Source organism: Drosophila sechellia, chromosome 2L, assembly GCF_004382195.2.
Source record: "Drosophila sechellia strain sech25 chromosome 2L, ASM438219v1, whole genome shotgun sequence".
NCBI classification, from domain to species: Eukaryota; Metazoa; Arthropoda; class Insecta; order Diptera; family Drosophilidae; genus Drosophila; species Drosophila sechellia.
The window spans coordinates 9,146,472-9,162,865 of NC_045949.1; the positions used below are offsets into that span (position 1 = coordinate 9,146,472).

Genomic DNA, 16,394 nt, shown 5'->3' on the forward strand with positions numbered 1-16,394 from the left:
GTAAAAAGTCCTGAAAAGTATTTCGCCGCTTCCTCTTTTCATATTTATGTCTATAAATTTATTTTGCACTTTTCCATTTCTCAATTGCGTGCAAAAGATTTTTACATTTAATTCAATTTGCCATCTAATGGATGGGGCGGCCGGTTGTGGGCGATTCCCCTAAGGGGATGTGCTTACCAACAGGGCGTGGCCATGTCTGTTTTGCAGTCCTTGCGTGAAATATGGTCCCGGCTACTTAGCAGTCTCATCTCCAGTTACAGCTACAGCTCCAGCTCCAAAACTGAAATCCGGTGGACGCCCGGGCTAAATTACCGTTACAAATTTGCGCTACTTTGATGGCAGCCACCTCATTCCCTGTTCTCCATCCGATAAGTCGGGGATTCGGAATGCCCGGCAATGTCATACAAAATTTATTCGCCCTACGTGCCTTGGCCGCAAATCTTCGCTGCGTCCAGAGGGTCAAGCAATTTTGACCGAGCTAGTTTGGGTCACTCCAAGTGGAAGCTGCTAATGGTTTTCATAAGAATAGGTTCGTTGGGTGAATCCTGTGCCATATTCCAAGGCTCAACTTTGAATTTGAACGCCATTCAGAGGAATATGTCAGCCTAAAACAAGGTATAATATGGTTTTACTCATTAGCAAACATAACATAGTATGTAACCAAAAAGTGTTTCTACTATTTAACATTTTATGAATTGTAGATACAATTTCTAGGCTACAACAAACAAATTTAAATATTTCCGAAATATATATTCCAAGCGCCCTTCTCTTTTTCATTTTAAACTGGCCAAGTATCTTATGTACATATGCAAATGCCAAACTTTCGCTGAGAAAAATACAAGCTGCTACATATTTGCAGCCATTTTGTAAGCCACTTAACCAGAAAAAGTTACCAGCATCTTTGGCCTAATGAACGAAACTCCGAGCAAGCAAAACTAAAAGCGCGACTGCCGGGAGGATGTTTCGAGTGGATGTGCAGCTGGGTGATGGTGTGGTGTGGTATTAAAGGACTGGGGGTTTTGGTAACCCCTTGGGGGAAAATGCAATTTTGTAATTGACTCACAATCAGTCGGGCGGAAGTTGTTTAGCTATGCAATATGGCTGCCAAATGCGACAAACGGATGCAATTTGTGAAATATGCACGAAATAAGACGATAAAGCGATGCTCAAGAGGTAGAGAATGCACAAGTCTCACCCAATGGAACCCTATTCCACCAGAGATTGAAATGTCAATCCGTTTATGGGAGTGGGACATGTCCCTGTCCGTGTTCCTGCTCCTGTCTATCCGCATGAGTGGAACATGTTTGTCAGCTAGTTTTCGATGCGATTTTTTGGTACCAACTGTTCATGGGCGGCGAGGGTATATCACTTTCTAAAGTGCTACAGTGGTAATGAAATATTGTTGAAGTTGCTTATAAAACTAATAGTTATAGTAATGATTCGGCGAAAAGAAGATACATCTGTACAGTATTCAGAACCGATCTGCATTGTAACATATGAATGAATTCGCATACAACCCTTTTGTCCCACGTATGAAGTGTAACTAATAGGTATCCAGCCAGTTGCAATTAACACATCGCCCTGCTCCTTTTCAGCCTGCAGTTGTGCCACAGAATGTTGCCAAAATGTCCGTTTGTCGCCCACATGTCTGAGCTGAACGACGCGCCCGAATGCCGCTGACAGATGTTCCACCTTTGGCCAGGAAACGGGCTACGGAGACAAACTGTTTGCCTGCGCCGGGAACCTGGAGGTCGACGAAATAGTTTTTATGTGCGGTTTTCGGTTGAGTTTCTCCCTTTGCCCTGCCATAAACGAACAATTTGTGTAATGCATTTGGTGAATAATGAGGTGGGCAGGGAGCTATTTTGGCTCAGAGGCGACAGGTTTTTTGGTTCATGTCCGGAAAGGAAGTCGTTCTATGCAGATTCATTTTTTACGCTAGCAGTTTTTCCAGAGTTCTGAAAAAGTTCCCATATAAAATGTTTACGTATCGATATTTGCGGCGATTTTACCGGTCACTCAAGGGCAGGTATGCACTTGCATGTAGCACATGTGATTTGAAATAAGATTATAATATATTTATACATCACCATGACGTTCCTAGACAGTCGGGTGTCAAACTTGATTTAACTTGAAACTATTGCGGCAGAGAATATTGCGGCATCGATTTTATAAGTTCGATTCTCCTTATCTCAGATTTATAGAACTTTATATGATGATTATATCAATCTCATTTGTGTGAGAATGTCCTTTTAACATTTATTATTATATATTATTCTCATTTCCGTTTCTCTCTATATTAAAGCGAAAACAAAAGTTTGTACAAAGTGAGCTAAATTAGTTCCTCAATCGAGCGCAATTAATTCTGGGTCGCACCATTTCCACAACCCAATCAAGTTGCTCAAATGCTCACTTAACCAACTGGATACAAACAAATTAAATAACATTTCTTGCAGACTTCACCCAATTAATAATAATAAGGTCTTCTGTGAGAACGACTGTGGTCATACCCTTGGTAGGCAAATGATAAGAAAGTACTTAAAACTTTTAATAAAATCTTTATTCATAATTTTCCAATTGCAGATTCAAATTTTCAATGTCTAGACCGAGATTTCGATTACCTCCAAGGAAACCGAGTACCAAAGACTACCTTACTCAAATAAGGGAATTAAAAGAATTTCTTAACCCGTCTAAAGGCCCGCAGAAACAAATGTTTCTGTTTCTTATTTTTTGATGCAAATGTCAACAATTAATTTGGAGGCAAAATATGCGCAGTCTCACAGAAAAATAAACAAGCGCCAAGACGCAGAGGGCCAGGCTAAATGTTTAAGGAGGGAAATTGCAAAAGGCAAAGTAAATACGAGGGGGAAATGGTGGAAAAATGTAGGAGCAGTCCTGGCAATTAAAGTTGAGACTGCAGAGGTGGATCCAGAACCAGATGAGCAGGTGGCAGAATCTATGGCCTCCACTCTGAAGAAGCAGGTGGCATAATGAAGTCGATTGGAAGTTGAATTCACTTGAGCTGGAATAATTTGTTTCAATGCTAATGTTGACGCCCGCGGCGAATGCAAAGTAGGTAGAAAATAATGAGAACATTATTGTGTTTGATAATAAATATTAAATTAAAATACCCAGAATTTATGAATTTATGGCACACATGGCGTACACTTGACATTTAAGTGGAACTTTAAGGAAATTTAGGATATAATTAAGTGTTCTTCAGACCTTTTCATATCAAGGGCTCAAAGAATGATTTTAGGTTCAGGGTTGAGGATAAATATTTAATCCGAACGTCTCTCTCTTCAACTTAGCAACTTAAAACTTTGATCAAATCCTAAATAATCGAACCGCATCATTGGCCATCATGTCCGGTCATCGGCGTTGGCCGGACCATTCAACATGCCACTTTAATGGCAGCCCAGAGCCTTTCGTTTTCATCCTGCTTTCATTTACATGTCCTGTGGAGCATCCTAACTTTTCCCCGACTCCTCCAGGATCTGTCAGATGTATTTGATTGATTTGTTGGGCAATTTGCCACCGCCTGTTGTTCGTCGGAGTTTGCACAAAGTTGTGTACGCCAGTGCCTCCGCTCCCAGTCCACTTGAATCAGTTTTCTGCCACATTCATGCATTATTTATGTTTGAACATATAAAGCTGCCATCGACGTAGTTTACGGAATGAGTTGGGGAACAAGCTGGGGCCTGTGATCTAGAACCTGCTTTCCCATTAAGAGGACCTTTGAAGTGGGTGCCTGGCCAAAAGTGTCTGTCGCGGATCTAGGGTTAAATCAATCAATGACTTAATGGCTTATTGTGAATGTATTCTCACATTTCCTTCGAACTTTCCCCATGGACCATCTATCAAGTGTCAGTCGATGCGATAATTGGATTAATAAATTACCCAAGAATTGATTAAGAAGGTTAATAATCCAAGTCAATCGAATTATTTGTTGTGACAATTCTGATTTAAAATAATAACAAAAATACGACCTTAAACGTCTTTGGATTTTCAAAGATGTTAGTGCATGAAATTCGAATTTTCCGGTAATATAAAGCGTGAATTTTTAAAAACATAGGAAATCTGAACTGAGGCCACAAAACAGATAACATGAAGCTTCTGTCACTGTCAGTTGTTATCTTTTGTGCCTTACAATGTCAAAATGTCGTTGGCTATAATCCTGGTACAAAAAATATATAGATAAATTTATTTTGAATTACTTAAATCCTTTAAAACATCTTTTATAGCCAAGTGTAATGATCCGAGAAGTAATGGTGGGGCTTGCCGAAAACCTCCCGAGGACAAATGGACCTTTGACAAGATTCACCGAAAATGTGTGGAAATAGATTTCTTTGGATGCCCAGATACGAGGAACATATTCGATTCAAAAAGCGAGTGCGAAAATACCTGTTGATACCTGTTCGTTGGTGAAGGAAAGGCAATTGATTGTATGTAATTATGTCTGTACCACGAGTCGTATGCGTAATAAGAGTATTAATTAATTCAGACAAGCCTCGTATGCGTCTGTTGTTTACGGCAGACAATTGAGTAAACACAGCCCAGCTAATTGATGGTAGGCGACGTTTTCCTCTGACCCGATTGCCCATTTCCCTGGTTACCCGTGGTTGTACTTTTCCAACTTTGCCTATGTGTGGACAAACAAAGTCTGGGCAACCGAGCACTGATTGATTGAGTTTCTGTTTCTGTGGCACGAAGGCGTCCAGTTAATGGATCAATGGCTTTCTGTTTAGTTTGCTGCCATGCTCGTGTACACTCAACATCACCCCTCACTCTTTTCATCCTTATTGTAATAAAGTCAATCCGGTTAGCAGAAAACAAATTGTTTCCTTAGATTGCCTTTAGTGCAGTTCCCTTATGGGTTTACTAAGAACGCTAGCTCAGTGACTAGAATTTATTATGTTTCGTTTTCTTCCATGAATTCATTTTCTTTTTTAAGAGTCCAGCAAGCCTTGATCTATGATTTTTTTATTTTATAAGTCACTTTACTACACAATCCAGTTCGATAAACACCTATCACATAAAATTCAATATATTTAATTTTTTAAAAAATACCCAATTGCTGAACATTCTGTGATAAAGATGCTTATTCCAGAGGTGGACATGTGGAATGTGTCCAAGAGTAGCCGGATACACCGCCTTTCCATCTTCAATTGCGATAAGCCTGGACTGAAAGTATTGGACTACTCCGCAGTGCGGGGAGTTGATAGGTTCTACTTGGAGTGCCAGGACTACAGGGATTATTTCAAAGACCCCTATAATCGAGTCCGCAAGCCGAAGAGGTTCGCCTCGTATGCGGGCAGGTGCGACGTAAAGTTGGATACCGACGTTGAGGTCCTGTCAGAGCCGACTTTGTGGCGTATTGATCGACAGCCCATCGTCTATCCGATCGACTATCACTCGGATATGGCACTGGGTAGACGGGACTGCGATCACATTAAAGCCTTTTGTTCCCCAGCTGAGAGCCTAAGCTTCAAGCGATAGGTTGCTCAAAATGCATGCGATTGCTGTTACCATTTTTGTCAGTTTAAATACAGTTTGAAGCATTGCATTTGTGGGTTTTACGTTATATTTGGTTATATTTCAGTGTACAAAGTGAAAGTGCTGCAAAAGGTTGCCGTTCGAAAACGCTCCTCGTGTCAGTCTGTTCTGTCAATGGGTTCACGGATGCGAATCTGTTGTTTTGCGTCAGTTGGGATGCACTTTTCACCCGCTTGTTGGCGTGCAAATTGCTAATGAATTTAATTCCCCTGCACACACGCTCGCAGACAATGCTGTCGAAAACGGGAAACGGATGGGAAAAAGCGGGAAAGCGGAAAAAGGAAACAAGGCGACAGCACGACGGCTACTGCTAACATGTGATGCAGCGACAAGTGAAGTTTGTCTGTTGTCGGAAAATCTAATAACCGACAGCAAGCAAACACACAATAACGCCGAGTTTTCCAGCTACTGTACTAGTTGCTGTGTATTGCCGGGTTTTAATTTGTGTCAGGACCTGCATATTAAGTGGTGCCGGCCACAACGGTATCGAAGGATACCAGCCACGTTCTGATTGAATTGCGGGGGCGGAACGGGGCGTGGTAGCTCTAGTTGATACAACAGGGTGGCACAGCCCTCCCATCCTGATGGCTGATTAAGCATACGCCATGTGTGCAGGCCATGAGCATACAATACACAATGCATTTCCTGAGTGTCAGATTTCAAGCCTATATATTATCACCGACCCCGTTGCATTGGTCGAAAAAACAAAATAATATTTTGTTCGGCAACTCAATTTTCATCAGCATAAATCAAAACTCGACGGCAGTTCATTTGCATAGCGCCGGGCTTACCGAAAATTGTTGAAAAATCTATTTCAACTTTGCAGACAAATCATATTCCCGGCTGAAGCGGGAAACGGCAAAAACTTTACGGCAGCTAGAAACTTTTATTTTGTGTAACACAATAGACAGTCGCCCTGAGGGGGCATTAAATGTTACTATTTACTTTTCGAACTCAGGTCAGACACTTGCTTTTGAACTCCGACTCTTTCGAGAATATATTTCGCGTTGCTGGACATCCTGCAAAGAAGAAGTCCTCGTTGCCTTTGTTTCTTCTTGTTAAATTTCCACATATTGTCAATCACATTCCTATGGCATCATGGCATTTTCCTGCATTTTCCATTTGGTAATTGTTACTTACAAATTACCATATTCCTTATATATTTTTATTATTATTCATAGAGTACATAGGTCGACTGTCCCTAAACCGGACGGATAACGTTCGTTATCGTATAAGGGGGCACGGTAAGCCTGCCAATGGGCTGGCATTGAATTTCAATTTGAACAGGTACTCAGACGCAATAAAACGGGGGAGGAATGTCGAGTGAAGTTATTTATATGGAGATGTAGTCGAGTTCCATGTTCTTTCAATAAGCCATTGATACGTTAATGTATGTCCTGTACCCGCTCCCATATACTCTCCCCGTGCTTATATGTGTGTCGGTGCAAGTGTGTTTGTGCCGGCTTAAGTTGGATTTTTGAAGGATTTGTAGGAGTGAACGCTGCGCCATGTTTATTTCCCGCCAAGAGCAGCGGGATTGCATTTATGAGGGTATTACGTATACGCACGGCTGGCAGCGTCCGATTTTTCAGCTTTTATGGCTGCAAACAACCAAAAACATTTATAATTTCATTTGGTTTTTTAGTCAAGGGATGAAACGAAACACGAAAAGAGGTAATCCTTGAGGATTTATAAATTTAGAATATCCAAATATTAATATTTAGCACAACTAACCAAGGTATATTACTCTATGGTCTATGTTGAATTAAAAGAGTTTCCTTCCTACATTCAACTCATTAATTATACGGAAACTTTAAACGCAAAATAGTATTGTTTTTTCTATTGTGACACAAGGAGGCTTATCAAGCTCCAGACCCCTATAAATGGCCAAACCCCCACAATTGCATTCAGTTCATTAACTAGACAAAGCAGGACACACACATAAACGCCCTTCTAAGCTCAAATCTATTGACAATGTAATTAATGCAAGCCAGAAACAATTCCGGGTCAGAGTGCAAACATTAGCAACAGGAGCAGCATCTATAAACCATCAGTAGAATGGCAGTGTGTTCCAGTGTGTATGTGTATCCTGTGCGTCCTGTTGCCTCAATGCAAATACAGAAAACGTGACACGCCCCCAGCTGCTCGATTTACCGTCGCAATTTCTGTCAGCTTTCCAAGCGCCATGTTTATTAGAAACCCGAAAACGTAATGCAAACAGGAACCGAACAAATATTTATATATGACATTTTAGACAATTGTGCGACACAGCTGCGAAAAGCCGGATCCTCTCCCCCTTTTTGCTCCGATTTTACCCCGAGCTAATCCCCCAGAGAGGTGTCACCAGTTGGATCAATCAAATCAGGCAATGAGCCATATGGAGCACAGTCACCCACAAAAGTGTGGCCCACGCAAACGCATCTGTGCCGCGTCGGATTTCAGCAAAACTGTCAGAGTAAAATCCACATGAAAAAGGACCATTGTTCCATGTGGTGACAGCATTCTGTGGGTGTTTCTGTGTGCATAATGAGTGAAACCCAATCCGCATGCAAATGTGATTAATTACAGGTGGGGGCAACGCGGGTGAACCAGGAATGCGATATGATATTGACACTCTAAATCGATATTTAGATGTAAATATTGGGGAAAGCCCTACCACAACGCAAACAACAAGCGACAGGGGCAACCACAACAAATCAGCATCAACATTTTAGAATGTGAGGTAGACTCTGCGAGTCCTGCACAGTTCTGCTTTCTGTTTTTCCAAGCGAAATCAAAAGACAAAATTTGTTCAGCAACCGCGCTCGAAACTTTTTCAACTTTTGCCGCAGGATGAAAAGCGGCAACACCCACAACAAGGAGCAACATTAACGGCAGCCAAGTGAAATGACAACAGCAATCGGCGCTCATAAAGTTCAGAAAGTTATGTTGTTATATTATACTGATATCGGTTGTTGGTTAAAACCCCTCCCACCGCCCACCACTTCGACCATCTTCATTCATAGGGAAAAGTTTTATGTTTCGTTTCGAGAATTGATGTTGAAGGCTGTCGGCCGGGGCGAAGGCCATCGACTGCGGTTTTTAAAGTCAAAGCCAGCGAAAGGGAAAATGTCCTCGAAGTTTACAATGGAAATGGGATAAGAATCGAATCGGCTGGCGGTGAAAAGCTGGCTTCGCAGGTGTCTCCATTGTTATCTAATATGATTATAGCTTCTCTGAAATTATTGAGGATGAAAGCTTGCAGGAATTCGTAGCAAAGGTGAAGTAGATGAAAAGTTAATGAAATATATACAGTTCATTATATTAGGCAAACACAGGAGTGTTTGTAATTTAAGAATCCACCATTATGCAGCGCGATATAGAAAACAGATAAGCAATTGTTTTTCACATTCTGTTTTCTGTGCTTAAATGCTATTTTAAGCTATTCAAATTATAACGCGTAGGCAAACAGCATACATTTAAAAATCGTTGTGCGCACTTATAACCGGTATACGGGCATATCAAATGCCACGTGATATTGGGAAATAGCCAATAGTGCTAATGAAAATACGAATGGCCTGGATATTGCCATTCCCGTTCAGTTCCCATTAACCACAACCGACTGTCGGGACTTCGGCCATAAATATTTCACATATCGTTGCTGTTCGCAACCAATTAGATTCCCGCACTGCAAATGGCGAGAATACCGAGGGCGGAAACGAAAAACTGAACCCAACTCAGTCCGGGAAAATCATTTTCAATTTCATTTATGAAAGCAAATACATTTTCAATTGGTTTCATTCGGGCATTTTCAACCCGCTCCTCCGCCCGCCCACTCAGCTTTCACTTTCTTTTTTGGCCTGTAAAACAAATACATAGAAATTCCGAAAGGCCAAGTGCAGACAAAATCAACTTCTTATAAAGCTGCTTTCGCCGAGGGAATCCTTTTTACGTTTCCCATGTTTCCCCTCACCCATCGGCCAATAAAAGCCTGCTCAGTGCCCAGCCCACGTAGAGGCCGTAAAACAGGGCGTGGCCAAGGTGTTTACCTTCCCGCCCACTTTGGTCCTGCCAGAGACATTTAATAAGCAGTTGTTGAGCGAAGGCTCAACTCCGAAACTCTCGCCAGGAACTTCGAAGCTGCTCTTGTGGTCTTTAAATATTTCAAAACTCAATGGCCACTTATATCCGAAAACTCTGCTTTCAGTCCATTGTTTGTTGAACGGGCTTAAGTACAAGCTTAAATTGTTTTGGCTTTGGACAAAGATGCAACAAGCTAGCAGGGTTTTTGGCTTCGTTTTCCATGAATCAAAGTTAAAGTTCTCCAGTCAGCAAATATCTTAAAGCGAGTAAAGAATTAAATTTCTGCAATTTTTATAAAGTCCCAAATATTTTCTAATAGATACATATAAATATATTGCAGTCACCTCACTAATTTGTTGAGTACCATTATATTCATTAAGCAGAAATTGAAATATCTGTCTATACCATTTGTCTGTCGTAGAACAACTCAAATGCTGGAAACTACGAATAATTTCACGTTATAATGAAGATAAATGGATTAGATGAGGTATCTGAAGTCTGTATATCATCGACGTGTGTGCTGAATCTGAAATTAGTTCTTCTCGGAGGCGAAATTATGCCATCTCACCATTTATTTTCCCTCCCTGAGTTTATCGACAATTCGATTTTATCCTGTGAAGTGCTTGGCTCAATCTCTTTGCTCCCGCTCCTTTGCGATTTATGTGCGCAGGCTTTCAATAAAAAATAAAAATATATTTCATTTTGCATTAACTTGACGAAGAGAAGAAGACAAAGAGCCAACCGAAAAAAATGCTTGAATATCGAAGCAGGACTCGAGACTCCTTCAGGTTAAATATGGCAAAAAGAATGTGTGCACAAATTGGCTGTCCATTTGCGTCCGCTTTGTTCATACATAATTAGATTTCCGTTTCTCTAACTCTAAACAATTTCCCCATTTTCGCAACTTTTTCATTGCTGCCCAAGGCAATTCCTATTTAATTGGCTGTCTAATACTTGGATGGTTTCCCATTCTCTCCGCTGTTCCCTTAAAAGTTCGCCAATGAAATTTCAAGCTATAATGTACCAACAATTTAAATGTTTCCTAGGGCTTCCCAACAGCCGGAACCTTTGACTTTTGACATTTATAGGTGAACAAGAATATTTTATTTGAGGCCATTATTACTTCTCATATTAAACGCATATATTTTCATTTTTTCCATTCTGTGTATCTACTAAACCGGAGATGTGATCATTAAAACCGAATGAAATTCATAAGAGGGGCTCAACTTGGAAATTATTGCCCACCATTAATATTTTCCTACGGACGGTTTCTTGATGCCAAAACTTTTTCGATGCTAGCAAGGAAACCAACAGCAAAAGATAGGCAAACAATTTCTAATTGCCCTCCAAGAACTCTTTGGTATCCTCAAGGATTTGGACATCTACATAAAAAATGATTTGCTACAAATTAAAAATTACCCAACTGAGGCGTTCTGCAAACAAAAGACAGTAAGCAGAAAACTCGAACCGTTTAATTGGCCACATTTTTCAATGCATTGATAGAGAAAGGACAATAAGAAAAACAGGATGTAGAGTGCCGTTGGACAGGGGAAATAAAATAGAAATTGTTAGTGTGGGTCCTTTAAGGTTGGCTTCACTGTGGCCAGAACTTTACAGTCCTAACAGAGCTTCATTCCTAATTGTTCCTTTGAGCAGCGCGGTCCTTCAACCCTCCGCCATCACCTTCTGTTGCTGTCAATAATTAGAGCTGGGAATTTCCTCCGTTTCCTTGGGTTTTCCCAAATAGATTCCGGTCCCCCGGCTGGCACGCGGATTACTCGGAACGTGGCTGCTAAGCGCCTCTAATGCCACTTGGCTGCCAGGAATGGGGCAACAAGGAGCTCACTTCCGCCTGGTTGGAGTGTAGGTTGGTCCTTTGTTTTGGACTTGGACCAGTTAGCAGTCTCTGGCCATTTCTTTTCATTATTTGCCGGCTTTAGTGTTGACTTATGTTGCTGCCCATTGACTTCGCACACGCTTTGAGTGGAAAATCACACAGGCCGTGTAATGATTTCATTCACTTTTAGACTTTCTATTTGGTTAAAAATATATATATTTGTTTTTTTGATTTTAAATTAAAAAAGAATACTGTCTGCATCGGACATTTTTTTAATTACTCGAAAATTTAATAAGTTTTCATTGGGCAGAAATCCAATTACTGGTGTTTTTCATTGAATTCAAGGAAGCAGGATGCACTAATGCCAAACTAGTTTGTTCCCAGCGAACTACTACTCTTAATTATGTGGCCTATTATCATGTTAATTGCAATTTCCCCAAATCATAAATAATAATTTCATTCAATGCATAATTTATTGAAAATCACTTGTCTGAAACTCGCATAAATTAAAGTACAACAATCGATATCTGAAGCACAAGCGTAAAGCGGAATCAAATAAACATCATGTCAAATAAAAACCAGTTCTAGGGATTTAAAATTTAAATTAACAAAGAGTTTGAGATAGGGACTATTAAAGAGTAATATTTTATTGAATTTACTACAAGTATAACAGTACATGCAAGCACTTCAATTGTAAAAGGAAATTATAATCAGCTGAACAAGAACCTCGAATCATTAAATATTAAAATTAATTGTTTAATAATATGCAAATGTGTGTTAGCAATTAGGAATGAAAGAAGAGGCAAAACCAACATTTACAATGTGTGAATAAAGAGCAATACTAATAAATTTATTCTCGCACTCGCAATAATTGCGGCAACTTGAATGGTTGTGGCAGAAAAATCTTGGAAATTGCCACACATAATTATGTAAATGAGTTTCCACCCCAGCTCCGCTCGCCTCGATTGGTCCCACCGAATGGGGTTGGGTGCTGTAAAGACACATTTTAATTACCAAGAAAATGTAAATTAACCAACAAGAGATGGCAAACAGACAAACAGACAGAAGCAACATGCCGCGGCTAACAGCAAAAGGCCATAAAACCCAAATCTCATTCGCAGGATATGTGTGTCCGTGTGTGTGTGTCTGTTGTCCTTTCCCTGAATATGTGAAAGTTTGCCTCTCTTGCAAATGGCTGCGCATCTGTGATAACTTTACCCGCACACTCCCGAGCCGAACAGATCCCAACCATGAAAGGGACACAAAAAAAGCATTTATTATAATAAAAATGAAATTTAAAGCATATTTAGGGATGTAGAGTCACGACCCGGACTAAGCAGCTTTAATGCATCTGCTCCCATAATTATGGGCAAATATATATGGGCATTCCATGGGTATTCGTGGGAATTCGTGGGTGTGACCTGGAAACTGACACATTCGCAGCTTTTCACGCCCCATTAGAACTTTGACAGTTTGACAATATCAGATATCAGAAGTTTTTTCTCAGACATTCATAATTGAATGACTTTCACCTAAGTTAATGTGTTATGTGTGTGCAATGAAGTTTAGCGAATATTTAAAGCGACGTTTCCAAAGTGACATAAATGTGTGAGAGGGTGGTATAGGTATGGGTAGTTTATTAATTGATTATTTAACCTTAGCATAACGATTTTTCCGTTAATTTATACGCCACCAGCGTTTCCGATTTCAATTTGAAATGGTTGAGTGCTTCATGTGCTCCATTCGTTCAGAGAAATAAAAATTCACCGACCGCTAAATAATTTAAATCAATTAACAGTGCAACAGCAACTGCAACATCTGTGGAAAGAGCGGAGCTTAACAGAAACAATTAAATAATTTAAACTAAAACCGTTTAAGTCATTAAATCAATTCACAGTATAACTAACCTAACGTAGGGTAAAAAAGGCAACGAGCGAACTGCTCCAACAGAGCACTTTTATCAGCATGAAAATTGTAAAAATATGCAAAATAGTTTGCAGGAAAAACTGCATCGTTCTTGGGGAAAATGTTAGGGAAAAATGCGAAAAAAGGGCGCCAGCATTAGGGGCAATTTGTTTTGCATTACATATCACAGCAGCAGGGCACATCTGATGTACATATATAGATTTTCGTGTCCCACGACACTTCCGTAATGACTGGTAAATTACTTAAAACTTAAAACTTAATTGGTCATCGGGGTGGGTGACGCAATATGCCATCTAATTTGGCTGGCTTAAGGGTCAAGTTGTCCAGTGTAGAATCGAACCCAAATCCAGGACCATGCGTTTTGTTCGGTGTCAAAGGACCGATCTCCTCTTCCCCCCTGTCAGTAAGTAACCTACAACCAACAGCTGGGGGAACATTCTGTGTGTGTGCGGGTCTCGACATAACAATAACCATTTTCGGCTCACACACATATAACCAGGACTTTGAGCGCTTGTGCTGCATGCCTGGGCATAGATAATGTATACGCAGTGTGGTACAGGGGGCGGTGTGAGTGTGAGTCGTACTCAGTCAGCACCACTGGCATGTCAATCAACAACTGTGCAACTTGTTCGGTCTGTTGTCCTTGCACTGGCTGAACTTTGAGGTGGGCTAGGCGGGAAATGGGAAATTGAGTTTGCAGTCCCCCAAAAAAGAGGAGAGATATCAGGAAGAGCGTGTCCCTTAAATTGTATCACCAGGCACTCGTCATTCGGTTTTCCCTGAATTATTTTTTCTTTTTTTTTTTCATTCCGCCTTTGCGTCACGCATCTCTGGCAATTGGCAAGCACACAAAAATCAATTGATAACAGGTGGCGTTGGCACAGGAAACGACCTGTCTTTTTCCCCCTTTGGAAGGAGTCAATGGCCCAGCCTGAGACAGGCATAAAAATCGTTATGAAAACACATAAAAATTTTAAAATTCTCGTTCCTTTCCGCCCGTGTGTGTCTCGCTCGCATGAAAATGCTTGGGGCGGTGTCACTTGTGTGTTGATATTAAGCTAAAAGGGCCATTAGCTATAAAAATACTTAAGATGGAAATGTGCGCAATGCCGCGGGGCATTCGAGTGGCAGAAAGAGAATAACACGGAAAGCAAAAGTCGCTCCACAAGAAGAAAAGCCGGGGAGCCAAACGACTCGGCAAACTTTCACCGAAGTTGCCAACAGCAGAGGCAGTCAGATTGGACTGCAGGAGGATACAGGTAACACGGTAAAGGTAGTTAGAATGTGCATATACTTTTCCCATGTCTATCTGGAAATGGCATTATACGTAATCGCTGCGTATACGTAATATATGCGGCCAGCCTTGTAAGCCGTCGGATTTTAGATGCAACGGGGCACAAATTACCAGTGAAAGGCTAAGATTTCCATTCCTATCCATTAGATGTCAAGGATATTTATTTCCCTATTCAATTACTGCAAAGTAGTGTCTGTGGTCGTCAGGTCAAATATTTAAGAGCAACTTCATGGGAGACGAAACACTTATGCATGACTGCCGAGGAATGGAAACCATTTAAATGTTAAATACAGTTATGCAAATTTAGCAGCAGTCCAAAATCGTTAAATTGCCTTCAATTGCGCTCATTTAAGGACGTCCAATTTACTCCCAAAAGCCTGCTTACTGCTTTTCCCAAAAAACCCATAGTCTGCTTAAGCGATTCCCGCGGGTAACGCGACGGCATTTTCAATTAAACTTTTCGCATAGCATTTAATAACTCCGCATAGTTTGAAAGCCGGCTTGGTTTAACAGTCTGGGTGTTGGTACAGGTCCTTTTCTGGGGGACCCAGATGTTTGCATTAGCCCAGTTCAGTTGGGTCTGCCTAGGATATGAAAGCTTTTCCCATTGCAGCTTCCGAGAGATTAGTGCCTGTTTTGAGGTGAGCATGCGCCTTAGTGTAGGGAAACTCATTTTTAAGAGATGCTGAGAGCAGTAGAAGTTGGACTGACTCCAATTGCCATTTCCTGTCCACACAACCAAGGCATACTTGTCATGCTTACTTGTAATACCTTAATTTTAAGGTTCGTTCAAACCTATCGTTCTATTGAACTCAACAGTAGTAAACTTAAAAAAAAAATTCTTTTCAAGCTACTACTTTAAACAACGTTAAATAAAGGTAGCTATAGGTAGCTATAGTTTAATGGATCACCTTGCTAATTGTCCAAATAAACGGTACCATAAATTAGCCCAATATTCGTATAATTGCATGGCCTGAAATCACATGACTGGGCATTAGAGCACTCAAACCGGCATTAGGGTAAAACTTTCAGAAAGTGCCGCCGGCTGACAATCAATTTGGCAATTCCGGCGCATTAATTGCCGGTCAGATAAGACCGATGCAGCCACCGGACCTTCCGATGGCCACAAATACGCTGTGATGTCAGCAATTAAAAGAGTCTAATCAGGTAAGCCCAGTTATCTGTGGCACAAATGATTCACTAATTGTCATGACCAGGACAACCGCTCCCGAGACTGGATGCAGTGCGGTCCAGTCAGTTCTGTTTTCCTCGGTTCAGTCATTAAAAGAGAAAACAAACTTAATGCCTGACTTATGCCCGAGGAGAAAAGTGGAAAAGCGGGAAAGCAGGTGCTCTCCCACACCAAGCCATTTACACTGCAAAAAATAGTTAAGCGGAAAAAAAAACACAAAAAATTAACTCATATTCTAAAGCACTTAATTAACAGTGCACCCTACTTACAATGCGATGTAATTGAACTGATAATATATTATATCTCATTGATATAAGGGCTTTGTTGCGAGTGTCTTAAGTGCATAGGGGCCAACTTATAAAACCATTAGAAATTTAAGGACAAAAGCGGATTTACACACGCGGAGCCGCAAGGAGCGAGTTGCACGTTGGGTTAACCCGATGCCATGTCCTGCCCGGCTGAATCCTGTTTCCCCGCATCCTGGCATCCAGGTGCTCCATGGTATGTGGCTTGCTGCGTGCCGAAGT

General features: G+C 40.9%; 2 protein-coding genes across 2 annotated transcripts; both read left to right on the forward strand.

Moving 5' to 3' along the window:
• The first annotated feature begins 4,104 nt into the window (after positions 1 to 4,104).
• On the forward strand, positions 4,105 to 4,505 carry LOC116803529 (papilin). Its single transcript, XM_032727218.1, has 2 exons — positions 4,105 to 4,180; positions 4,245 to 4,505. Exons 1-2 carry the CDS (start codon positions 4,108 to 4,110, stop codon positions 4,409 to 4,411), a joined length of 240 nt encoding a protein of 79 aa, XP_032583109.1. The 5' UTR covers positions 4,105 to 4,107; the 3' UTR covers positions 4,412 to 4,505.
• A 477-nt stretch (positions 4,506 to 4,982) lies between these two features.
• Positions 4,983 to 5,566, forward strand: LOC6611801. Its single transcript, XM_002036287.2, has one exon. It carries the CDS (start codon positions 5,098 to 5,100, stop codon positions 5,497 to 5,499), a length of 402 nt encoding a protein of 133 aa, XP_002036323.1. The 5' UTR covers positions 4,983 to 5,097; the 3' UTR covers positions 5,500 to 5,566.
• The last annotated feature ends 10,828 nt before the right edge of the window (positions 5,567 to 16,394 follow it).

Coding starts and splice junctions, on each gene's coding strand:
- LOC116803529 (XM_032727218.1), top strand. CDS start 4,108: ATGAAGCTTCTGTCACTGTCAGTTGTTATCTTTTGTGCCTTACAATGT. Junction 4,181..4,244: donor TGTCGTTGGCTATAATCCTG/GTACAAAAAATA, acceptor CATCTTTTATAG/CCAAGTGTAATGATCCGAGA.
- LOC6611801 (XM_002036287.2), top strand. CDS start 5,098: ATGCTTATTCCAGAGGTGGACATGTGGAATGTGTCCAAGAGTAGCCGG.